The following is a 14,571-nucleotide window of genomic DNA, read 5'->3' as shown; positions in this document are numbered from 1 at the left end:
GGCCTCCCCGGTAGTGGCCCAACTTGGAACAACAGAACGTGGCCACGATCCTGGCCAGGGCTCGGGAAGGGGGACCCCTGTGGGCCCCGTGCATGGTGGGGTCACAGCTGGAAAGGGGAAGGGGCACAAATCAACTCCCACCAGCTCCCCCCTCCCTGGGCACCCTAACCCCCGACAAGGCTTGGATGCCCTGCCTGCTAGACTGCTAAGAACAGGAGCCAGGGAGGGAGGGAGGAGGAGAGAGGGTGGCAGCCAAAAGGGTTAAGGGACAGGACCCCCCACCCCCACCTCTCTGTCGCTCAAGCACTGCTTGGCCATCCCCTGACCCTGCCTTTTCCCCTAAAAAAATGGCTGTTTTCAAAAAAGCCATAGGCAAATGGTCCCAAACGTGGTGTTTGTTCTCTGCCTTGCCTCCCTGCCCCAGATCCTGCCCCCTCCTCTAAGAGCTGCCAGGAGGGTCCTCTCCAAGGATGCCAGCAAGACCCTTAGACCTGGGGCTAACACTGTTGAGGACATGCTGCAGTCCTCCTCCTCCTCCTCATCTCCCCAGCTCCTGGGGTGTGGACTATACTGACTGATTCTGGACACACACACCTGAAACTAGACCCCCTCCCTCCCTGGCAATTTGACTTGCAAGCAAGGGGGGGCTCTTGGCTCCCATCTCTCCCCCCCCTTCATATTGCATACAGATCCACAAAACTACAATTCCTGGTGTGCTACGTTTCTATGTAAATTGGTCCCTGGTGGGTCCCCCCCTTGCCCTCCCCCCATCCCTCTCCCCCAAGCCTTGTCCACTCTGGAGAGGGGTCTCCCCCAGCGGCCCACCCAAAGCCCTCCTGCCTGCAGACCCAACCATTGTCCCTTTTGTCGTGTGCGCAGTCTCCTCAATTCAGTTTATAAGCATCGCCATGGGATATGAATCTCCGGGGAGCTTGAAAGCCGAGGGAAAACTTGTGCATTGGTTTTTCAGAAAATTTATATGTGAACACAGACATTACAAAAAGAAAAGGATGGGGAAAAGAATTGCACCTTTGCTTGGAAAGTTTGTTCAGAGTTCCCACCTCTCGGCCGCTGGCTGGCCTTTCCTTTGGTCTTGTTGTTGGCTGCCCAGCCCTGCCCAGGAGGGGAAGGATCCTGAGCCATCCAGCAACTTGGATATCTGTCCTCCAAGAAGCTCCCTACCTACTTTGGCCTGGAGCAGAAGGGAAGCGGAAAGGGGGCCTTGCAGGCAGTGTGTGTGTGGGGTGCCCCATAGCCCAGGCTAGCCCCCTGTCCCAGTCCATATCATGGAATCACAGAACTGCAGAGTTGGAAGGGACACCAAGGGTCATCTAGTCCAACCCCTTGCAATGCAGGGATCACATTGGCTTAGTTGGTGCGGTCCTGACAGGCCTGGCGGTGGCGGCTCCTTTTTTGTAATCCTGGCAGGGTGGGGTAGTATATCCGCCTCCCTCTTTCTCTCAAAGCAGCAGGATTTCGCAGGAAGCAAAGCAGTTGTCCAGTAGTTGGAAACCGAGGATTCGCTCCCGGGCCCTGGGATCAGGAGAGGAGGGTGGGGAGGGCAGGGGTGGGGAATTCCTTTCCGTGGGTGCTCTGTCGGGACTATCGGTGGCGAGCGGGTGTGATATTGCTTGTAATTCCATTCTGCAGGCGCGAAGGAAGAGCCTGCTTGCTCGCCTGCCCGCCCTGCATGGTCCGCGCCTACAATCCCCCCTTCCTGGCCATGGGTGGGCCTTGGAGAAGGCCCGGGAGGGGGCCTGCCTTGCTACTGCCAAACCCCCAGGCAGAAAAAAGGGGGGGAGGAGTCACAGCGCTGGGGCTCCAGAGACCAGTGGTGGCTCAGCGTGGCTCCTCCGCGGTCAGCGGACGATCACCGCCAAGGCCAGCACCCCGACCAGCAGGGCGGCCTGCAGGGCCCCCGCAGCCCTGGCCCCAGCCCCACGCACCCCACCCCCCGCTGCCTGCTGGACCCCGCTGGGGGGCTGCAGAGATGTCCGATGGCACTTCCCCTTGGGCTTGGGCAGCAGGCCCAGGCCAGGGGACTTGTGCTCATAGTCCGCCCCCTCGCTCTCCTTCCAGGGCCCGGCTGGCTTGGTGGTGCGGTTACGACTCTTGGTGCAGTTCTTGCCGGGCTTCCGGTAGCCGGGGCGCTGCTGCTGCCCCGGACGCTGCTCCCCTGGCCGCCCTTTCCCCTTCTCCGTGGAGGAGTGGAGCAGCGGGTGGTCCCCGGGGGGCGCCCTGTCGGCCGACGGCGGGAAGCGCACCCCGTTCACCTGGTGGTGCAGCGACTCGGAGGCCGCGCAGCCCCGGAAGCTGTCCGCCGTCAGCTCCTTCAAGTCCACGCCGCGCAGCTTCTCCGGGAACTCGCAGACGGCGCTGGAGCTGGAGCCCCGGAAGCGGCGCAGCCACTCCCAGAGCGACTGGGCCCGGCAGCCGCAGTGCCAGGGGTTGCTGTTGAGGCGCAGGTACTCCAAGGCCTCCAGGTGGGCCAGGGCCTCCCCCGGCAGCTCGGAGAGGCTGTTGTTGAAGAGGAAGAGCAAGGTGAGGCGCCGCAGGTCGTGGAAGGCTCCCCGGTGGATGCTCTGGAGCTGGTTCTGGTGGAGAAGGAGGCGGTCCAGGTTGACCAGCCCCCGGAAGGTGTTCTGGTGGAGGCTCCAGAGCCGGTTGCCGTGCAGGAAGAGGTGGCTGAGGTTGACGAGGTCCACAAAGAGGTCATCGTGCAGGTAGCCCAGCCGGTTGTCCTGCAGGTAGAGGTACTGCAGGTTGTGGAGGCCCGAGAAGATGCCGCCGGGCAGGGAGCTGAGGCCACACTTGTAGAGGTGCAGGGCGTGCAGGCGGCTGAGGCCCTGGAAGGTCTTGGCCGACAGCTCCTGCAGGTTGGGGTTGTCTCCCAGGTCCAGCTCCTCCAGGTGGGAGAAGCCGCGGAAGGCGTTGGGGTCCACGAAGGTGACGTTGTTGGAGTACAGCCAGAGGGTGACCAGCGAGGGGCTGAAGTGGCCGCGCAGCAGCAGGGAGATCTGGTTGTTCTGCAGGAAGACGCGCTCGCTGTCCTCGGGGATGCCCTCCGGGATGGCGAGGAAGTTGTGGGACTGGCAGCTGACGGTCATGGGGGACGGGTAGCAGACGCAGTCGGTGGGGCAGCCGCCCGAAGAGGGGAGCTCCAGAGCCAGCAGAAGCAGCAGGAAGGGCTCCAGGCAGCTCCCTGCAAGAGGAGAGAGAGGAGGAGAGAGATCAGTGGGGTGGACTTTGCAATCAGAGACAAAGAACGGCAGAGTCGGGAGAGAACCCAAGGGTCATCTAGCCCAACCCCTGCAATGCAGGAATCTCAGCATCCATGACAGAGGGCCATCCGACCTCTGCTTAAAAACCTCCAAGGAAGGAGAGTCTAGCCCTGCAGTGCATATCCAGGCAGAGGAGGAGAACCTCTGGGGTCAGCTCTGGCCATGGACTGTGCCCCACTGAGCTACAGAAGAGCCAGAGCCCCTGCTTGGCATGCAGAAGGTCCCAGATTCAACCCCCAACAGCATCTCCGGGGCGGGGCGGGGCGGGGCGGGGGGGCTGGGAGAGGCAAACTTGTGCCTGAAAATCTGGAAAGCTGCTGCCAGTCAGTGTGGACAATACTAAGTGGGACAAGGTTTTGGCAAGGCAGGCCTTCTCTGTATGTGTATACTTTACTAAGCCTGCAGCCCTGTGAAACTCTTCTGTCTGCATGCAAACAATACAATTTAAAGCACATGGCGCTCCCCCCCCCCGAATCCTGGTAACTGCAGTTGGTTATGGGTGCTGGGAGCTGTAGATCTGCGAGGGGTAAATGGCAGTATTGGGGGGTTCATTCATGCCACTGGAACTTGTGGGCATGCAGTGAAGCTAAATGTCAGAAGACTCAGGACGCAGGAAAGGAAGTCCTCCTTCATGCAGTGAAACTGTGGAACTCCCTCCCACAGGAGGCAGGGGTGGTCACCAATAGAGATGCCTTTAAAAGAGGATGAGGCAGATTCATGGAGGAGGAGAAGTCTTTGTGGAGGGCTTCTAGCCAGGATAGCTATGCTCTGCCTCCACGGTCGGAGGCAACTGTGCTTTTGAATTCCACTTGCTGGAAACCCCAGCAGGGCCAAGACTTGCTCTTGTGCTCAAATCCTGCTTTTGGGTCTCCCATAATAGGCATCTGGTTGGCCCCTGTGAGAACAGGATGCCGGACTAGATGAGCCACGGGCCTGATTCTGGAGGGACGTTCTGCTGTTAATTTACATCACTGGGCTGAGTGGCAGAGCTGGCACCCCCAAGAAGCACCCCTGCCAGTCTGGCTTCATGCCCAGCCCCCTCCCCCTCCCCTTCTGTGGCACCTCCTGCCCCGTGGCCAGCCTGCCCAGCCCACCAGCAGCCTCGCAGACTCCCCCGGCTCCTGCCACAGGTGCCCACAAGCCACGGCGCCCCTTTCCAACCGGCCTCTTGGGCATTGCGTTCCCGAATATTGCCGGAGAAAGGGGATCAAGGCCAGAGCAGGCCCCCCCCCCTGCCTCCATCCATTATTTAAGCTCTGAAATATTAATGCCCTGCCCTTTGCCAAGTGGCACCAGGGTTGCCATAGCATCCGACTGCTCAAGATGCTCCAGTGCACTCCTAATTGCCATTTGGGTTTTTAAATTTTTGTGGTAGACACACACACACACACACACACACACGTATAAATATCTACCCAAGGTTTCTGGGGCTGTTGCTGAGGGGAGTCCCTGAGAGACTGAAAAGTGTGTGTTTGTGTGTGTGTGTGTGTGAGAGAGAGAGAGAGAGAGGGTGGGTGGGTGGGTGGGTGGGTGGCATGCCCTGGGCTTTTCCGTAACTCTCAAGGAGTTAAACTGTGGAACTCCCTCCCACAGGAGGCAGCGATTCCCACCAGCCCAAATGTCTTTAAAAGGATATTGGATACATTCGGGAAGGAGAACAGGGCGACTGATGGCTCCTAGCCACAATGACTCCACCCTGCCTCCACAAGTCAGAGACAGCGGCCCTTCTGAATGCCAGTGGCTCAAATCCTGCTTCCGGGTCTCCCATAATGGGCATCTGGTTGGCACCTGTGAGAACAGGAGCCTGGACCCGATGGGCCACAGGCCTGATCCAGCAGCTTCTTCTTACTGAAAGCACAAGAGGGGTTCTCCCCCTCCTCATACAATCCCACAACAACCCTGTGAGGTAGGTCAGGCTGAGAGGCAGGCCCCGATCAGACGCTAACCACTACACCACACAGTCTTTCAGGAAGATGCATGCTTGGAGTGGCCAACAGCACCCTTGCAAAGCATGTCAGCTTCTTCCTGTTCTCCGGGGAGCTCGTGCCCATCCCAGGCCTCAGTTTCCCTCCCAGGGAGGAGGGCAGGCCCTCCCCTTCCACTGCCCCAGTTCAGCCTGGAGCCCCAAGAGCAGAGGCAGCCAGGGAGCTTGTCCTTCCGCATCAAGCTTCCCCAGTTCGGGTGCAAGCAGGCACGGAAAGCGACGCACTCGGTGGTGTGAAAGCGCCTCCTCCGAGCCCTTCAGGCCTGCTCTGCCTGGATCTGAAACACAATCTGGGAGAGGCAAGTCGGGCGCACAAACCTCTTCCTCTCCTCCGGCTGGGTGTGTGTGTGTGTCTTCTGCACTCAGGATCTCTGCACTCTTCCCGCTGCCTCTGCCTCCCCCCCCCCACTTCCCTCAGCCCAGGGCTGCACAGACAGCGAAGCCGTGCTTTAAAAAGCCCACAATCCCTGCCAAGGAGAAGCTGAAAATCCGGAGCAAGTTATGCAAAGTAGGCCGCCGCGATGTGCATTGATGTGCTTATCATTTTACATAATTTATTCTTCTGTGGCCAGAAACAAGCCTCCTCCTCCTCCTGGCTTCCCTGTACTTTTGTTTTCCCTGCCACCATGAGGGCTAGAAGATTGCCACCTTGAAATGTTTTTTTTGTTTTTGTTTAAGCAGGTAAGCAAGCTGAGATCTTTGAGACGCCAACTCCTCCGTTACTTGTTTCTCTGCGCTTGGTGATAATTGAGAGTTGGCCATTGGAGGAGGAGGAGGACTCTGGGGGACCCAGGTATCCTGGCAATGAGCAGCAGCCTCTGTCCCTGCAGAATCTCTGGCACCTAAAACAAGCAACTGCTGAGGAGGAGGAGGAGGAGACCAAGACACAGGGTGAAAATGGTCTTGAGCCGGCGAAACTGTCTCAGCGGTCCCTCTGGCTCAGGAATGCCTGCACTGACTGGCAGCATCTTCCCCAGCCTGACCTGGATATGCCAGCAATTGAACCAGGGGACCTTCTGCATGCCAAGCAGCTGCTCTTGGAACGGAGCAGTGGTCCTTCCCTGCCTCATAGCATGTCAAGCTGCTTGTTCAGCTAGGCCAGTATTGTCTCCTCTGACTGGCAGGGGCTCCAGTAAAGAGGAAGAGGCCTTTCCTACCACCTGCTGGTGGAGGCTGCCCTCCTGGCCTGGGGCACATTCTGCATGCCAAGCAGCTGTTCTGGCACTGGTTTAGGCTCCTTTCCTTAAAAGTAAACTAGGGTTCGGGACTTGTGGTTCTGAATGAAGGGGCTGCTTTCAGTAGGGAAACAGGAAGCTGTTGGGGTTTGGGCCTGGGACCTTCTGCATGCGAAGCACGTGTTCTGGGCTGGGACCCTTTCCTTAAGATGCAGAGAGCTGTCTTCAGTTCTCCAGCATCTCAGGCAGAGGAGCAGAGCCTTTTCACCTGCCTGCTGACCCTTTGAAATGGGAGGCGCCTTGGGAGATTGGCACTGGGGCCTTCTGCATGCCAAGCAGGGGCTGGATTCTCCTCTGCCTCTCCTCCCTCCCAGGAACACATGCATAGGGCTGCAGATTCTAGGGATGCCACGCTGCCCTGCCAGTCTCTGGGTGCTGTGGGGTTTGAGGCAGTGTTGCCGCTGCCCCTCCTCCCCAGGCACAAATGCTCTCTCCCTTTTTCCTGCCCCCAGCACCCTGCTCTCCCTCTTTCCCACCCTCACCCCCCGGCTCCCCCTCCTCACTCAGGTCTGCCTCCCAAGCCTGTCCGAATTGCACCCCACGTGACTCCTCTAATTGGCCACTAATTAGGCATTGCTTAATGGATGCTTGAAATAATTTATCTCCGGCTCTGGACGGCCAGGAGCGCCGCCTCCCTCGTTAGGACTCTCCCTCGTTAGGAGGCTTGACTAGAGGGACGTGCTCAGCAGGGGGGGGAACAGGAGGACCCCCTTCCCTCGCTCTCTCTCCTTCCTGGGGTGCCAGCCTGGCCGGGAGCAACAGATGCAGCAGCATATGGTTCCTTTTCAGGGCCCTGGGAAGGCACATTTGGGGCATGGGCATGGGGGGGGGTCTGCAGAAGGGCCGAAGCAGCAGCCCAAGATGTGGGGTGCATATGCGTGCATGCACATGCAGGGGGTGGGGTCTCGTTCTCCTTAAGCAGCTGCAGCATGCCAGGGCAGTTCAGCAGCCGCCTGAGGAGGTAACCCTACCTTGGGAACAAGGCAGACAAGGGTGCTTGGCCCGCATCACAGGGCTGGCGCTACCTGCCCCTCCAAGGGCTGCCGCTGGTTCTGAATCCCAGTTGATAATAATAATAATATTATAATAATAATTTATTATTTATACCCTACCCATCTGGCCGGGTTCCCCCAGCCACTCTGGGCGGCTTCCAACAAAATACAGAAATCCATCAAACATAAAAAGCTTCCCTAAACAGGGCTGCCTTAAGATGCCTTCTAAAGGTCTGGTAATTGTTGTTCTCTTTGACCTCTAGTGGGAGGGCGTTCCACAGGGTGGGTGCCACTACCGAGAAGGCCCTCTGCCTGGTTCCCTGTAACTTAGCTTCTCGTAGCGAGGGAACCACCAGAAGGCCCTCGGCGCTGGACCTCAGTGTCCAGGAAGAACGATGGGGGAGGAGACGTCCCTTCAGGTATACTGGACCGAGGCCGTTTAGGGCCTTAAAGGTCAGCACCAATGTTGTGTATTGAGTCAAAGGATTTTATATCTGTATTACTATTGTCTGTATTTGCATTAGGATAAAGTAACTGCCTTTTGGTTCCAGAGGGTACAGCTACTATTGGTTCATTTAAGCTGCTGTATTTGGATCCTCTGTCTTATTGGTTTCCTCCAAAAGGCAGCACTGTGATTGCTTGATATTGTTCCCTCCAAAATGTATCCCTTCCTAGCTAGTCCCCTGTCCCTATAAATGTAGCTTTCCTCTCCTCAGTCTTCAGTCTTGTTCACTTTAATAAAGAGCTGTTACTAGAGAACTGTCTCCAGCATGTTTTGTCAAGAGAGCTGAAATCACAAACCCCACGTCACAACAACTGGCGACGAAGGTGGGATCCGGAATGCTGAGGAGCGGTTAAACACAACCCTGCCTCAGAGTCCGGATTGCAGCTGAGAACAAGACTCACTGGCCAGCTGAGAAGACGACCCTGCCCGCTAGGACAATGGAGAGTCCAAGGGTATTGGAGCCCTTCCAGCCATCAGAGCCCCACACCTGGGAAGACTACGTCGAACGCTTCGAGTTCTTTGCAGTGGCTCAAGGGATCACCGATGCCAGCAAAAGAAGGGCCACATTCCTGAGCTACTGTGGGCCCGAGACCTTCAAGCTGGCCAAGGCATTACTTGCTCCAGCGAAGCTGAGTGAGACATCTCTCAAAGATATTCTTGCCTGCCTAACAAGCCACTTGGCGCCTACTGAGACCAAGATGGCCCGGCGGATGGAGTTCCATAAGAGGCAGCAGCATGCTGGGGAGTCTGTATCCACATTTCTGGCTGAACTCCGGAAGCTCGCTCAGCACTGCGGCTTCCAAAATTTGGAAGAGACTCTCCTGGATCGGTTTATTGGTGGTCTGAGCAGCAAGAAAGCCAGAAGACGCATCGTGGCTAAAGAAGAGGTTACCCTTGCTTCAGCCTTGAAAGAGGCCACCGCCACGGAGAATTATGAAAGAGAGGAGCTTGATGCCAGTCGCAAGGCCACTAAGCCACAGATAGAAGTTGCGCATGCCATGGACGAGCTAGAGGCTACTCCGAGCCAGAGCCCAGTCCGTGGGGTCGAGTCGGTGCGTCAGGCCTGCACAGTGCACAGAGATCGCCGAGGCAGTTGCCCAGGTTGTGGCGGAAACCATGAAAGGAAGAGTTGTCGTTTCAGGGATGCTATCTGCCGGACGTGCGGAAAGACGGGTCACATCGCCAGGGTCTGTAGATCGGCGGCGTCGGGAGCGACAGGAGCACCTAGACTGGAGCATCGCAGACCGCCCACAGCAACTCGTTTTCTAAAGGACTGCCACTACGTAACGGAGATCAACGGGAGGGCCGTGCAGTTTCCAGCGCAAGGCAAGGCACACGTCAAGGTGAAGATTGAGGGTCAGCAGTGCGACATGGAGGTGGACTCCGGATCCGCATTCACCATCGTGTCGGACCAGACCGCGAAGACATTCTTCCCCAGGGGTAAGTTGCCCCCTCTGGAGCCCTTTCCGGCAACCTTGCAGTCGTACTCAGCAGGCCGCATCCATGTTATGGGAATGTGTGCCGTGAGAGTACAGTTCCGGGACAAACAGGCTGTACTCAAACTGGTGATTGCGAAGGGCAGTCGCCCCAGTCTCCTGGGCACTGACTGGTTCCCTGCCCTGGGACTGAGTATCTCAGGGCTTAATTCAATCCAAACCTGCCCTGAGATGAGCGAGGCATTATGCAAGGAATTTGCTGGTCTCTTTAATGGAAAACTGGGTTGTTATAAAGGGCCCCCAGTTGACTTCGAGTTGGACCCCGGGGTGGCTCCAATCCGACTCAAACCAAGGCGAGTGCCATTTGCACTGCAACCCAAGATCGAGGCAGAGCTGGATAAATTGGTCAAGCAGGGAGTTCTCTCACCCGTGGACTCTGCTAAGTGGGAGACTCCAATCGTCACGCCCCTTAAAGCAAATGGGGAAGTCAGGATATGTGCAGATTACAAATGTACTATCAATAAGGCTCTCAGGGGAAACTCATACCCCATTCCAGTCGTATCACATCTGTTGGCTAAACTGGCTGGGGGCAAGGTGTTCGCCAAAATTGACCTGGCACAAGCTTACCAACAGCTGCCAGTAACCCCACAATCAGCGGAAGCACAGACTATTGTCACACATAAAGGGGCGTTCAGAGTTAACAGATTACAGTTCGGAGTTTGTGTGGCCCCAGGGATTTTTCAAGGGCTCATGGAACGCCTGTTAAGAGGTCTGCCGGGGGTCTTGCCATTTTTTGATGATGTTTTGATTGCTGGAAAAGACCCACAGGAACTGGTTGCGCGTGTCCGTGCAGTGTTGCTGAAGTTCAAGGAGGTGGGGTTGCAACTGAAAAAAGAAAAATGCAGTTTTGGGGTGCCAACTGTGGATTTCTTGGGGTTTAAAATTGATGCATCAGGCATCCACCCCACAGATGCTAAGATTAAGGCTATCATCGAGGCACCACGACCACAGAACAAGACGGAGTTGCAGTCATTCCTGGGACTTATTAACTTTTATCATTCGTTCTTACCCCAGAAAGCTTCGGTAGCTGAACCATTACATAGACTATTGCAGAAAAAGAATGTGTGGCGATGGGGGCGGGAGCAGCAGAAGGCTTTTGACTCCTTGCGAGGAATGCTGAGTAGCAGGAGCGTCCTTGCTCATTATGATGAGTCAAAGCCGCTGGTCCTGGCATGTGATGCCTCTCAATACGGTCTGGGGGCTGTGCTGAGTCATAGGGAACCGGATGGGTCGGAAAAGCCCATCTCTTTCTATTCCCGTACGTTGTCGCCCACAGAGCGCAACTATGCTCAAATTGATAAAGAGGCACTGGCTATTGTGTCCGGAATCAAAAGGTTCTATGATTATTTGTACGGTCGCCATTTCTCCATTGAAACGGACCACAAACCACTGTTAGGGTTGTTCAACCCAAACAAACAAACGCCACAAATTCTCTCCCCCAGAATGTTGCGTTGGTCAATATTCCTGAATGGGTTCCAGTACACCTTGACCCATGTGCCGGGAAAACAGTTGTGCCATGCTGATGCGCTGAGTCGATTGCCCCTTCCTGGCGGGAGCAATGAGGATCCTGCTCCGGCGGAGCACATTATGATGCTAGAAACACTTCCGGGGGCTCCTGTAACAGCTACGGATATAGCTGAGAAAACTAGGAAAGATGCTGTTCTCTCCCGTGTGCTCACTTGGGTGGGGAGGGGGTGGCCAGGTGGTCCGCATGAAGAAAAATTCAGGCCTTATGCGACAAGGCAGCACGAATTGTCCATGCATAAGGGTTGTCTCCTATGGGGAGATAGGGTGATAATCCCAGCACCACTGAGAAACAGGGTTCTTGAGACGCTTCACATGGGACACCCGGGAATGGTCAGGATGAAGTCGCTAGCCCGATGTTATGTGTGGTGGCCTGGAATGGACCAGAACATAGAACAATGGGTACGAACATGCAAGGCATGCCAAGAGGTGCGGCCAGAAGTGGCCAGAGCACCAGTCCACTGGTGGGAGCAGTCCAGGACTCCCTGGAGCCGGCTGCACATAGATTTTGCTGGGCCATTCCAAGGGAAGGTCTTTTTGGTTATCGTTGATGCATATTCCAAATGGTTAGAAGTGGCGATGGTCCCTAGCATGGCATCAGCTGCCGTAATCAAGGTGTTGAGGCAGCTGTTTGCTACCCACGGGTTACCTGAGACCATTGTATCAGATAATGGGGCAGCTTTTGTATCCCAAGAATTCAGGGCATTCTTGGCTGATAACTTTATAAGAGGGGTCACATCCGCGCCCTTTCACCCATCCTCCAATGGGCAGGCTGAGCGCATGGTAAGAACAGCCAAAGAATCCATTGCGCGCTTAATGGAGGGTAACTGGTCGGCTCGCATTGCGCGAATGTTATTTTTGCAGCATGCGACGCCGTGTACTGCGACGGGCAAGTCGCCAGCCGAGCTGCTCTTAGGTAGAAGACTGGTAACGGTGCTGGATTATGTCCACCCAGATAAAATGCCAAACCGTAATTCAAGAGCAACCCCCCAGGCTGAGACTGACACAACAAGGTATCTCGCCCCTGAAGATCTGGTCTGGGTGAGGAACTATTCACGAGGTCCGCGGTGGGTGGCCGGTGTGATCACCCGGGCTAGTGGACCTGTGTCCTATTATGTGACCTTGGAAAATGGGCAAGTTTGGAAGAGACATATAGATCAGCTGAGGCGCCGGGCGCTCAGCAGGGAGGAGTCAGATAATTCATCCCTGGCTAATGACGCACAGCTGCGAGACCAGAGTGAAGATGGTCCAGAGGTGCAGTCACCAGGGGCTTCAGCAAATGAACCAGGGTCTGCTAGTCCTCATGATGACGAGGTACAGGTCGGGGACCCTGAGATGTCTGGGACTCCCTCTGTTCCTGATGAAACCCCTATAGCAGCCCCTCCACCACAGGTAACACCCAATCCAGAACCTGCAACACCTGTTGTCAGGAGATCAGGTAGAAGTTGTAGGACCCCACAGTACCTGAGGGATTACGTCTGCTGTGCTCACTAGGGGGGGAGGGGTGTTGTGTATTGAGTCAAAGGATTTTATATCTGTATTACTATTGTCTGTATTTGCATTAGGATAAAGTAACTGCCTTTTGGTTCCAGAGGGTACAGCTACTATTGGTTCATTTAAGCTGCTGTATTTGGATCCTCTGTCTTATTGGTTTCCTCCAAAAGGCAGCACTGTGATTGCTTGATATTGTTCCCTCCAAAATGTATCCCTTCCTAGCTAGTCCCCTGTCCCTATAAATGTAGCTTTCCTCTCCTCAGTCTTCAGTCTTGTTCACTTTAATAAAGAGCTGTTACTAGAGAACTGTCTCCAGCATGTTTTGTCAAGAGAGCTGAAATCACAAACCCCACGTCACAACAACCAACACTTTGAATTGTGCTCGGAAACGTACTGGGAGCCAATGTAGGTCTTTCAGGACCGGTGTTATGTGGTCTCGGCGGCCGCTCCCAGTCGCCAATCTAGCTGCCGCATTCTGGGTTAACTGTAGTTTCCGGGTCACCTTCAAAGGTAGCCCCACATAGAGCGCATTGCAGTAGTCCAAGCGGGAGATAACTAGAGGATGCACCACTCTGGCGAGACAGTCCGCAGGCAGGTAGGGTCTCAACCTGCGTACCAGATGGAGCTGATAGACAGCTGCCCTGGACACAGAATTGACCTGTGCCTCCATGGACAGCTGTGAGTCCAGAATGACTCCCAGGCTGCGCACCTGGTCCTTCAGGGGCACAGTTACCCCATTCAGGACCAGGGAGTCCTCCACACCTGCCCGCCTCCTGTCCCCCACAAACAGTACTTGATGTATCTGATGTTTAAGAAGACACCTGAACTTCCCTGTTTAGGGAAGTTTTTAATGGCTGATGTTTTAATGTATTTTTAATCTTTTGTTGGAATCTGCCCAGAGTGGCTGGGGAAGCCCTGCCAGATGGGCAGGGTATAAATAATAAATTATTATTATTATTATTATTATTATTATTATTATTATTATTATTATCCTCCGCTCCTGCGGTTTCCAGCAACTGGGGTTCCGGAGCATTGCTGCCTCTGACGGTGGCGGCAGAGCAGAGCCCTCATGCGCAGCAGCCACAGATAGTCCTCTCCTCCAACCATCTAGGTTGGCGGCCATCACTACTTCCTGCGGGTGTGAGTTCCACAGTTGAACACTGCCCTGTGTGAATAAGTCCTTCCTTTGGTCTCTCCTGAATCTTCCCACATTCAGTTTCATTGTTCTAGTGTTACGAGAGGAGGGAAACTCTCCCCTGTCCGCTTTCTGCATGCTTCTTGCTCACCTGTCTCCCCCTAAACGAATGCTGCAAGCCTTCTGTACAGGGGACCCTAGTAGGGCTAAGTAGCTCTGCTTTGGCCCCAAGCTGCTTCTGCTGCCTGATTGGGGCAGGAGGACCCCCCCCAGCTGCCTGGAATGTGCCTGCCGGAGTCTGGGGTCTCCGTGTGGCCTGAAGATGTGGAGCCCATGCGCCCTCCCTCCTTCCCTCTCGCCTCGCAAGCGGCGTCATAAATAACTGACAGATCCCAGCTGTTTGGAATTATAGTTTTTGATAGAGTGACAGCTGCTTCCAATCCCCCAGTAATCGCCCCGGCAGTTTCTGGAACATAAAAATCACGGGAGATAATTTTGTCTTTGCATAATTTGGTTAGGCAAGCTGTGGCTTTAATGGCAATTATGACCTTAAAGGCAGAAGGGGTGGGCTCTGGGGCCACCAACCTACTTGCCTTGTTTGTCCCGGGGGAAACATCAGGACTATTTAGTGGGGGGTGAAGGAAGCCCCCCTTTTGCCCAGCTGAGTCTGAATAGCCTTGGAATCCAGGGATTCCCTTTCCAGGAGAAAGACTGTTCTGGGTTTGGTGCAGGATGTTCAGCACGAGAGCAGACAGGATGAGGCCTTATGTGCTTAGAGATCCTCACTGGTTGTGGATTTGCTACCAGGTCAAGTACAAGGAGTTAATATTAATATACAAAGCTCTTAACAACTTGGGACCAGCTTGCTTACAGAGTCGCTTTGGGACCATTTGGCCACTTTGATTGGCAGAAGCCACAAGACGCC

General features: G+C 55.3%; 1 protein-coding gene across 1 annotated transcript in view; it reads right to left on the bottom strand.

The window, feature by feature from the left end:
- Positions 1–967: 967 nt before the first annotated feature.
- Positions 968–14,571, bottom strand: part of RTN4RL1 (reticulon 4 receptor like 1) — a 61,411-nt gene continuing 47,807 nt past the window's right edge. Inside the window, exon 2 of the mRNA XM_060283107.2 lies at positions 968–3,202. Within this exon, the coding sequence (XP_060139090.1) occupies positions 1,860–3,202 (1,343 nt within the window). The 3' untranslated portion in view covers positions 968–1,859. The remainder of the gene's footprint in view (positions 3,203–14,571) is intronic.

Source organism: Zootoca vivipara, chromosome 14, assembly GCF_965207765.1.
Source record: "Zootoca vivipara chromosome 14, rZooViv2.hap1.1, whole genome shotgun sequence".
Classification (NCBI taxonomy): Eukaryota; Metazoa; Chordata; class Lepidosauria; order Squamata; family Lacertidae; genus Zootoca; species Zootoca vivipara.
This window is presented reverse-complemented; position numbering and strand designations above follow the sequence as displayed.